The sequence below is a fragment of the Rhopalosiphum padi genome, chromosome 4, assembly GCF_020882245.1.
Source record: "Rhopalosiphum padi isolate XX-2018 chromosome 4, ASM2088224v1, whole genome shotgun sequence".
Taxonomy (NCBI): Eukaryota; Metazoa; Arthropoda; class Insecta; order Hemiptera; family Aphididae; genus Rhopalosiphum; species Rhopalosiphum padi.
The window spans coordinates 23195360-23208014 of NC_083600.1; the positions used below are offsets into that span (position 1 = coordinate 23195360).

Below are 12655 nucleotides of genomic sequence, written 5' to 3' on the forward strand. Positions count from 1 at the left end.
TCATGAGTTACAAACTATTTTTAAAATAGCAAAAAGACACGAGAGATGCATATAATTATGTTAATTAAAATTATAGGGCATTAATATAATTTAGTTTTAACGTATATAGCTTTTAACCCTTTTCCACAAATCCCGTTGCTACTATGAAAATAATACCTATCCACGTATGTTGTCGCTTAAAATTGAAAATATATAATAATTGAAATTAAACGTTTTATATTTTAGATACCTATTTACCCCGTTTGCCGTTTGGTGTAACTTGTTATCAGATAATATTATTTATTTACTTGTTTGGTTCATGATGTATGCGTATTGTGAATGTTTAAAATGGAAGCTATGTATTAGTATTGGAAATTTAATACCAAATGTTCATTTATTTACATTTTGTTGTTCTTACTGCACGACCGGCTTTTAATTTTATAAGTCCTTAGTTGGCTATACACTAAATAATATACATAGAACTGTTAGAGTATAAACTATAACTTATAAGTATTAAGTACTTTATATCCTAATACTTAACAGTACATAAACATGAAATATATACATTTTTATAATTGCAATGGCCGAACTCGGGATCTTGTAAATTGTAATCGTTAGAAGTGTAAAAGTGCTGCAGAAATATAAAGATTGATGAGTTACATAAGCTACGTTTTTGAAATGTATTGTTCATATAGAAAAGCTTATATATTTTGACTTTTGTATTATTTAATTCAAAATCTACTCAGCGAATACTGATAATTTATTTTAGATTTACGCAGATGTCTACAATCTACAGTCTATTCTATTGTAGATGCCAATACGTAATGTCTACTGGGCATAATGAAAAATGTTATGTAGATAGTTTTAGATATATTTTTAAATCCATCAGCAGACGATTTATAGATATTTTATAATAAAATATAATTAGAAGATTTAACCGTTAATAATTTTTATTGGTTAACGGTTTATAGACCCAAGTCGTGGCTTGTAATAATATACGATTTCAGTATCAAAATCTGAAAATTATGCTCTATATATTTATGTAATTATAAACAAATTAATTAAATATTTAAAAAATGTTAAGTAATAAGTTGGTCTAGTTTTGGTTTATCTATAAACTATAGTCAATATGATATACGGAGTACGGACAATTAAAATATTATTAAATCAATTGAAATTATTAATGATTGTAAATGTTTAATGCGTGCGTATCGAAATCGATGAATTTCATTTTGAAAACCATGACCATCTAACATTCTAACGTCTCACACTAAATCAGTAATCACTCACAAACGACACCAAAAAATCAATAAATAATATGGAATAAAAACAATAAAACATATTATCTACAGCGAATCTCAAATATTTAAAATTGTACAATATTTATCAAGATGATTGTGTGCATAAAAATTATTTGGATAAAAAATAATAAGTAAATAAATATCAGATTACACTGCTACTACTGCAGTTATATTATATTACATAGCATATTGACTTCATAATATTAGGTACTTATAGTAATTTGTATAATTATATATAATTGTATACAAATATCTAAGTAAATCTGAAATAATTTAACCTTTGTATACGAATGTTTCATAAGAAATTAAGTAGGTACTTAATTTGGCATAAATTTGGTGAATATTGCGGTGGCAGTCGCCCCCCTCCACCCATTGCAAGGCATCATTTTAGTATAGTTGATAACTAAAATCTAATCACATTTAGGTATTCTTTAAAAACAAAACGATCATACCAGTCCAACTAGGTACTTGAAAGTATAAGTAGTATACATATTACGTATACCTAAATCATCATATAGGCTCCATCTGACCAAATCCATTTTAAATTAGTATCGTGTATTAAATATCCTTAGTAAGTACTATGACTACTACGTTCATATAAAGTTTAATAATTCAGAAAATATTTAAGGCATTAATTCAAAATTCAAAATATTTATAAAAAATCAAATATTAAAAAAAAATAATCTGCTTAACAACTTTTAGTAAAAAATGTAGTTCTCATTTGAATTAAAAAATAGTTAATATCTAAAAGTACACTTCGAAATTGTATAAAAAATCTAAATATTTTGAAAATATAGTTCAGGTATAGACGGTATAGTTCCAAATTCCAAAAATCAGAATTTTATTAAATTACTCAATAAAATAAATATAGGGATGACCATGCTTGGTAAATCGCACCGTATGTCCGTATCTATATAGTTACTGTAAGAGAATCGCATTATATCCCCTCTACCCCATTAATTATAAAACACCATCGATCCGAACAAGGCCGAGTATAAATAAAAACAATAATAAATAATATAATAATATTTCCGTCGGAGGTGGTAAAAAAAAACTCAATAAAACAAAAACAAACACCGCGGCCGTCATTTGCATGTAATAATAATAGCTGTCTTTCGGCGGCTGCGAAAACGCGCCAACGTGTATAGGTACGTAGTTTTATATTATAGGAGTTTGACCCCGTTGACAGCTGAAGTCGGAACGAGAATACCTATAATATTAAATGAACGCGCGCACTATATATAATAGCGGCCGTGAATATAATAAGCAGATATACACACTCGTTAGTCGTTTGGGATGTAAATTCGTACCTACCTAGGTTTATGTATAATAATAATAGTACTGGGAGTCCTCCTCCTTCAATGCATTATTATAATAATATATTGAGCATACGCATACCAATCGTAACGATTATTTGAATTCGGTTACAGAAAAATCTCATACTAGCCTACTAAATAGAATAATATACCTACTACAGTAACAATATGTCGATATATCATAATATATAGAATACTGTACACATTACACATATAATATTTGATATTATATGTCATACAGAGTGACCCACGCGATTTTAATAAACTCCCTGTAATCAATAATCTGTATATAGTAGACCCTATACATCGATAATTGGATTATCGAATACTACTTACCTACCATAACCAATAACCATAATATTATGCAATAGTGTGTATATATTTCCAATATGGTAATAATTATATTCTATTATTGTTAGGGGACTTGTATAACAATTACACCGGCATTTCGCATATAAAATGAACCCACCGCGCATCTAGCGATATTGCATACGGTTTGAATTTCGATTTGGAACTTTATGGTTTTACTGTATACTAGGAAATAGGAATCACTATAATTAATATTTTTATTAAGTTTTCAGGGCCACAAAAATGTAATGTATCTCCATATACCATATGTTTATTTAGATAAAAGCAAAATCAAAAATCAAATGAAAATATTCATGAAAACCTACTTTAGTTTATAAAAAAAGAAAAATATTTAAAAAATGTCTTGTCTGCGTGCCGCCATTTGATCACCTCTGCTCCATACCGAGTCAGGTGATTAGGAAAATATTTACGGAAAAGGGGGAAGTATCAATAATGTATAAGATCTAGTTCAAAAATAATACTGTTTTTTTTTGCATATTTGCCATAATACCGCGAGTATCACTATACTAAACTACTAACTGAAAACATTCTCCGTCTTATTAACTTTTGTTAATTACTGGTTTGTACTTTATTATGTTAAACATGGGCGTATCCAAGATTTATTTTACGGGGATGTTTTCAAATTTAATAGACTTTTGGTAGGCGGGGGCTCTGCCCTCCACACCCCCCGTATTACATTAACAAATACCATATATTGATATAAATTATTATATTAAGACGGTATATATGTGTAAGATCTACAAATTGTATAACACTTTTATACTATAACTGAAATAATAACTTTTATATTCTAAATCACATCAAATAAATAATACACTATATAGTATAATGACTATATAATACTAAACCAACAACTAAACCTTTAGTATTAAAAAAACATGAAATTGATTAGAATGAATATAATGATACACATATTATGATTACCTATTTGAATTATAAAAATTGAGAGCAAGTTCATCAATAACCTCTGCTGTAGATATAGGTATATCTCTATGGATATTCATTATTAATTCTAAGCCTTTCAGCCTGTTTTCTCCAACGGTATTTCTTAAATAACTTTTAAGTCTACGGACTACGGAGAGTTGAAAAGGAGTGTTCTCTCTTAAATGTAGTGACAAGGTTCGTTAAACCCAATATGACCAACAGCCTGTGAATTGTAAGAAAAAAAATACAACTACAATTATGATTTATGAATGATTATTTCTTGCATTTCGTAAGCAAGTTTGGAGTTTGGTCAAATAAAACAAAATATGGCCAATAGAGGGTGTTCTAACACCCATATCACCCCCCTAAATACGCCCATGATGTTAAATACTAATAACATTTATTTACCTGTCAAATACCTATTTATGTGGAGACCGATATGTCGATAGTTATTCAAAAATATACAACGCGTTTATTGGACCTACGACAGTATAATATAATATAAATATATATTAATTATATTGTAATGTGAGTATAATATTTTTGATTATTCTACTGTGCGTATGTGCAATAAACCATAATTTGGGCACTACGTGTGGTGGCCGCTGAGGAAGGCACCGCGCCACCGGCGGCGGCGGCGCGTCGCGCACAAGCACCGCACCACGCACGCACTACTATTATACCACTTCCGAGATAACACACGACGGCGGCGGCCGCGTCGGACACCGGTCACTCAGCGAGTGTCGGACGTTCGTTAGCCCGGATCGGTTTTATTTAAAATACATAAATATATTATAAAATAATATTTTTTTTTACTTTTTTACACTGCAAACGATCGTCGTTCTTCAAACGGTAAACTACATTTTTTCGTATTACGAGATAATATTATTTATAATATTTATGTTTTAACGAAACGCACGCGGGTAACGAGAACTTTATATTAATAAATTATACATATTTTTTAAAATTTTTATTATTAATATATCGGTGCTTTAAAAAAAAAATTTACGACGGACTCGCGTTCGGATTACGTTATAATTTTATACGTACGTTTAATATTTTTTAAACATTATATCGAAACAGTTCTGGCACACGCGAGATACAACACCTAATAATAATAATAATAATAATGTCTTTCTGGTACTCTGTGCGATCGCGCCGTAACCGCCGTCATCGTGGTACAGCAGCGACAACGCGGTAATTGTGTTGTACTTTTGTTGTTATTGTTGTTGAAACGACCTGCACGTTGTGCGTGCAGGAGACTGCGTTCATCTCTAAATAATATATTCGCCGTAAATATCTACTGTCGTCGAATAAAATACAACTGCGGCCACAGGTTCGGACGTGTACCGTTTACGACTCACGCGGAGTACAGTCGACGAAAAAATGAACAACTTTATGGACTATTTTGTGACCAAAGAGAACTACACTAACCGCGGACATTGGGCCAGAGCCAGACACGTTTCCGAGGTAAGCTTTTAAAAGATTTGCGGACGTCGACCGCGACGGATTTCCTTGCATTTGATAATTTGATATTATTATTGTCGTCGTCGTCCAAAATAATAACAATAATAATAATATTACAAGACGACGGCGGCCGCGTGCGCACGCGCGTATGCGCGTGTGTGCACTTGTACACTGACATCAGAGTATCAGACATGTGTGTACGCGCTCTATGGCTGTTGCGCGTGTGTACGGCGGCGGCGTGGCCGATCCCGTTACCTTGGTTACCGCCGTATACGGGAATCGTCATCGTTCTCCCGGCGACGTTGCCGCATCGTGCGCGCTGAAATCCGAAACCCCCCGGCCGCGGTGGCGGTTTTCTCGGCGCGCGCGCGCCCCCCGTCACGGCTAGTCAACGGCGGGGGCGCGAGATACACACGTGTACTGCCGGCGGCTGTTTACTCGGACGGCGTACATAGTGCTATGTCCGCCGTACGCTGTCCCGTACTCCCGTCCCGCGGTGTGGCGTGACAGTGGAAATACGCGCGATGCACCGCTCCTTCGGTGACATGAGCTACGGTCCTACCGTAGGTGATTTTGCGATGTGACCGTTTCCTCAAGACGTTCACCAGCGATTTCCACTCGGATGGTTTTTGTCTTTGAAAACGAGTAATCGCTAATTATTGAAACTATTTTTAATATTAAAAGGTTTCCCGTGCAACATGCGTATCTTTTTTATGTTGTTTTGATGAATACACGTTGAAAACGCCATCGTTATCGCAAGAGTCCCATATAATGAAGGTCACATCTAAGCGATTACACACTATACCTATCATACAACTGGCACGTCTGTAATATACAAAGTGTTTTTAAAGTTTTTCGAGCCCTTTTACGCAACTATGTTCAGGAATTCAATTAATTAACTTTTATTTTTTTTTGTATGGGAATTGGGAGGGGGTTAAGAATAATAAATGTAGATTAAGGCAATAACGTCATACCCTCCCTAATAATACGTTTTCCAATAACTTATAACTTGTTTAAAACAAAAACAAATATTGTTTTACAAAGTATCATAGACGGAAATCCATTGAAAAAGTTGAGGGGTTACGATTTTTCTCATGAACTTAGATTATACTTCCACCATTTACACAGTTCTAGGCAAATTTTTAATGTAATATATACGATATACCTACTAAACTGTAGTACTATACTACTATATTCAATATTGGTATCTAGATAATATACTGTAATGAAAACTCATTAGTTTTTTTTTTTAATGTGATTTATCTGCTCCAAACTTGGTCGAAGGAAACTAACTTATTTTTAAAAATAAAAAGTGTTAAACGTATACATTATTACTTTATTCTAATTAATTAATATTTATTTTAAATTATATTTACGACTTGGGCAATGGCATAATTAGGAATTTTCTTTAGGGGGTGGGAATAATTTTTTTTTAGTAGAAAACTTTATTAAGAACATAATTATTTATAATAATATAGTTGATTACTATTAAATTATAAATATTAATAATAATAATTATTATAATATCTATCCTCCTCATCCACATTCTCCTTCTTAATTACGCCCCTGGACTTGGGTACCTTAACTATAGGTTGAAAAGATACTGAATTTAGGGAACTTAAATCATCGATGATGGTAATCTCATTAATTATGGTTGTATATTCAAGGTTTCACTGCAAACGTTTGTGCCACGCTATTATGGTCTTTATCATATTATCATAATATTCTAGCTCCTTCCCTCACAACCCATCTATTCCCGTCAATGCAAAGTAACATATCTGTAATTTTTTTTAAATACCATTATTAATATATTATAAGTAAATTAGTACATACTATGTAAAATAATTTTAACTAACTATAGGTATACAACGTGCTACGAAATAAAAATATAACCAAAGCTAGGATATATTGTTTCCTTTAATATCGTTTTTATTGGTTTTATACCAAATTACCAACGGATAAATCGAGGCATATTTTTTGCACGAATAGTTTTCTACACCTAAAAATTATATATCACATGGATTGAAAAAATCAGACCGTAACTGTAATTGTTATTATTTTGTTTTGAGAGAGCAAAACTTTGCCCTGCAGACTGCGTCAATTGGCATCTAAGCCCTTGCGACCACGTGTTCCGGAAATTTCGGCTATTGCAAATGCGTTTACGTTAAATATATGTTTCTTCATTATTAAATTGAAAATTGTTACGTTTTATTTTAAATTTTAAATTTTTGTAACTATAACTATTTTATAATTTCTATATTGTCTATATTTAGTATAGAATTTTCTAAAAGATCATATTTTAGTTGAGTTTTAAGACAGATTTCTCTAAAAATATTAAATATTGAGACTACCTACCTATAGTTATTAATTATCTAATAATGGAAAATTCCAATTTTACAGTTATATAATCAAGCATTAGCTGTTGATTGTGTTTATGTTGTTTTGACAGATATTCGTGTATACTATATTGTACCTGTATGGCTGTACCTCTATTATACTACCTGATAAGTGATATCATTTTAAAAGAGGTTGAATCTCTTTTTCAGTCCCGTTATATTTTGAAATAGAAAAGTTGTAAATATTTTCAATAAAATGAAATGCAATAATTGAAATACCTGTAACCTATATCATATTGAATATTCTATAAGAAACTAAGAAACGTTTAGTCTAAAAGCATCTACCTACTCAAAACGGACCTTTCGTATTATAAATAATTATGTAGAATTACATTTGTATTTGTACATAAATAATCTATTAGTTAATATGACTACTAAATATACTAAAAATATTTATAATTTATTTTAGACTTGTAGTTTAGTCCATCATTTTTTATCTTAATTCTTAATAGTATAAAATATTATTATTAAATATTTTTTATCACATTAAATCCATTGCCCGGTACCCACCTACCCATCCTGAATTTTGGTCTCGAGGAAATTGCCTCAAAAAAGCTTACTTCGACACTTCACTGTATTGGCTTAACAATATTATGTGCGGTTTTATTATTAAATTATCTTATGTTTATTGTCATGCCGAAAACTTGCTTCAATTTATTTTTAAGTGGACTTTCTGGTTGAAAAATACATTAATCTTTTATTCTAGGAGAAAAATTTCAGTAGCTTATAATTATTGGAAAAAACTAACTAAAAAATCCAGAAAACTATGGTATTGAAGATTGAATTATATTTTTCGTAAAAATATCAAAATCCTTCTTATTTTTTTTGTATGACAGTTTGATTTTTAAACTGACTACAATAACGATTTTCCTAAATTATTTTGTTGTAATTCAAAATGTATCAACTGTAGAAATTTGCAATTTTTCACTAGCATCTTTATCTACTTTTTTTTATACAAAATGCAATTTTCAAAATATTTAAACTATAATTTTACATTTGATTTTAATCTATACCACAAACCTATTTTAACATTTGGTATACAGTACGTCGGTATTGACTCAAATTAAATTTGATATTTTTGTTAAAAATTAATTCAATCTACTCAATTAAGAAAACATTAACAATAATATAAATATATAGTATATGTTAATGTTAAACTATTCTTAGAAATAAATGCTTTCAAATCTATCAGACTATTTAGTTTAGAATCTGATTTTCATTTATAATTGTATTGATTTAAAGTTGAACAAATTCACTATATTGACCTAAACAATGATGAAAATGAGGTACCTACACTCAAAAGCTAATAGGGTATAAGTTTATAACTAAAGCGAGTTTCCCAATTTTTTTTTTTTTTTTATAATGAATATTTTACAAACTAATTTTAAACAATCGTATGGATATTAAAAATTATTTTTATAGTGTCCGTGAGGATAAAACTAAACTAGTTTATTTATGTCTGTTAATGTTGCCAAAACGTTTTTTACTTTAACTAGGGCAACAAAGTGTGTTAAAATTAATTAAATGTTATATTCGACTTGTTGTCAATTTCAAAATACATTTAAAAAATAAACATTACACATTTATGTTGTACGTTTTTCTTTTGATTTAATTCCTTTGTTGTTAGATTATCTAACCCGCAGGCTTATTTATATAAAATTATTGGATTATAAATTTATACTTAATAAATTTGTAAGGTCATTCGAAGACAAATAAAAGAGTTTTTATAATTTTGGATAACTATTTACATTTCCACATACGGTTTATGTTCATATATGAGTAGGTATGTCAGTGTGGTTTATGGAATAATAAATATTATAAATAATATATAAGAACTACTAATATTTTATTTTGTTAATATTGTATAATATTGTTTCTTAATGACTGTATGTCTGTATACATATTACATATTGATATTAAATTATCGTTATTTTATTTGTTTATTTGTTTACAACACGTCATAATATTATATTATCATTATTTTAAAATAATATGACTAAAACAATATTATTAATATTGTTGTTGTTCACTCAAGCCCGATTTAATTACTCTATTCATTTTATAATTCACATTTAATACAAAAATGTGTATTGGACATTGGTATAGTTACGATCACATTAATTGTTTTATAAGTTAAACTTTAAGTTGCTATAGTAGTTAGTTAGTACCACAGAATTACACTAAATATATTCTTTTACCTGTGTAATAATAATTTCATAAAAATATGTATGATTTATCTAGTAGGTGCAGGGAACCTAAATATAGTTTATTTTGTTATTATCATACAGTTTATATATTATATTAGCATTCTAGCAAAAATATTATACCTACTAGTTGGTTATTTAGAAATCACGTTATATATTCGTGGAGTTAAAAATATTTTTAATTTTTTACACAAAAAAAAACAACTTATCTTAGTTTTTCTACGCGGGTACAGCTGGTGTAGTGATGATGTAATAATATATGTTACTGTAAAATGTACAATTTAATATTATAATATTAATATAATACCTAGCAAGTATGATACGCGTAAGACATCTATAATAGGGACTTATTATTGATGTTATGAAATTCATAATACGAATACACTTTAAAAAGGTTATCATTTATTAAGTTATCGTGCTGCATGTAGATCTCTTCCGACTCAAATGTTTTGATTTTTAATGTAGTGTGCAATATAAATATAATAGTCCACGATTTACACAATATGACGTCTACACATATATATTATATATAGTACAACGTATATATGTATATCATGCTTACATAATATGCAGCAACACGTGAATTTGAAAACTAAAACATTTCTTTTTTAAATGCTTCATGAAAAGTAGCCATTGTAGCTTTTAGCAAACAAACGGACCGTATTGATTTCCAACTACCGGATATAAACATGATATTTGACACCCCAGGAAATTGAATTTCTGGGACTCCACCCTATATATCAATTTCACTGTTCTGGATTTCCAACAGTATTTCATAATACATATATAATAATTATACTATGTTTTATGTATAGGTTAAGTTAATCGAGTAACTATACTACATATAGCACTTACGCACTTTGGTTCGTAGAGTTTTTAAAACTACACTGCAATACGGTTTTTTCTCAACCCGCCAAAACGTCTAACACACAACATATTTCATTTGCATGTACCTAATCATATATGCATAATATAGTAATGTGTGATATTATATAATAAATTCTTACATTACAATGGTTGGTGATTACTAGGGCTCGGAAGTTGATGACCTTAAAAACATTAAAAAGTGACCTAAAAATGCAAGTATGAAAACATTTTCTTAAAAAACGACCTAAAAGAATTACAAATATTTGTTTTAAATTAATAAAAATATATTTTTTTTAAATTGTACTCTATTTTACTATAAAATTTTTTATACATTTATCAAAGCTTACAAATTACTCAAAATATGTCATAACAATTACTAAAAATGACCTTAAAAATTAAATAAAAAAATTTTCGGCGTTTCGAAAATATTACAAAAAAAAATAATAAAATTTAGGTATAATAATATTCACTAAAACACGACAACGACGCGCGACTTTAATTGGTGAGATAAAATCGGATAGGTACTAATCTTAGTCCGTAGTAATTTAAAAGTTCTAAGTAAATTATTGGCATAATGATAAGAAATGAACTAATGTGAAATCAGTAAAAATGTGGGAAAATGACCTAAAATTGACTTAAAAAGTAATAGATACAAAAAAATGCAAAATAAAAATTAGTTGTTCAGATTTATATGCTAATGAAACACATTTGTGACCAGAAGAGCATCGTCTAAAAATTCCTCAAAAAAATTCAAAATGCATCAACTTCCGAGCCCTAGATCAACTTTTTAAACCGTTTTCAATTTTATTCAAAACACACTAATTGGAAATGCTGTTTATCTTTGTTATAAATCCAAACCATAATAAACTACAAAAATACATATCTGCAGACATAGCGTGAGTATCTGGACAAAGCAAACCTACATATTAATAATATTATATATTTGTGAGTTTGTGACTTTTTTTGTATAAATCGTATTAAAATGAGTTAATTTTTAAATATCTATAGGATTATATACCTCGAAGAAGAAAAGTATTTGACTAAATTTGTGGAAAAAAAAATAATAGATTTTATGTATTGCCTACATTAAAATCTCAAAATTTTACTTAAACACCTTTTGCCGTGCATATAATTATTATTTAAACACTACTTCATATGAATATTATGTTTAGTTACTAATCACTTAAGTTAAGTCACTGCTCCATTGCATTAATTAAGATTAAATGTGTACTTATCATTCTTAGACAGGTGCGAATCTAGAAATTAAAAAAGAGAGGGCTTAATAAAAAAATTTACTTCAAGCACATAAAAGCATAGGCATTAAGTTTAAGTTTTGAAATATTTTAAGTAGGTAGGTAGGTGGTACCTATGGTCCAATGAAGCGGCTTCAGCCCACATACCCCCCTTGTATTCGCGCCTGTTATTCTTAAATATAAATAACGCAAGTCTTATTATTTGAAATAAAAAGAGCAATAAATAAGATTTTTCTACTTATTTAAGAATATTAGTATAGTATTAGCTGGTACATATATATTTTATGGTACAGCGGGCGAGTTATTGACATTTAACCTAATAACATTAAGGCTAAACAATCTATCGATTTTTAACTTATGATAGTATATTATAATATGTGTTTCAAATTATTCTATGTTCATTATACATATGATTTTAATAATAATTATAATAATATGAGTGAGTGTTTTCGTGGAGAGTGTAACAATAGATACATATATCAGTGGATAATCATTTAAAAAGGTAATATGTAGGAATTAATACCTTTGTGTTTACATTTTAATTTGTTGTCCTTCGAAAAACTGTCAATATTAGCTATG

The 12655-nt window shown here is 29.3% G+C and overlaps 1 protein-coding gene across 2 annotated transcripts in view; it reads left to right on the forward strand.

Annotated features, from left to right (window-relative positions):
* The window catches only part of LOC132931007 (monocarboxylate transporter 1), a 59259-nt gene that overhangs the window by 9685 nt on the left and 36919 nt on the right, over window positions 1-12655 (forward strand). Inside the window, exon 1 of one of the 2 annotated variants that reach the window (XM_060997177.1) lies at window positions 4587-5359. The exons of the other annotated variant lie outside the window; for it this stretch is intronic. Coding sequence (XP_060853160.1) covers window positions 5276-5359 — 84 coding nt within the window. The 5' untranslated portion in view covers window positions 4587-5275. Of the gene's footprint in view, window positions 1-4586; window positions 5360-12655 lie in introns of those variants that run through there. 2 annotated transcript variants of the gene reach the window in all.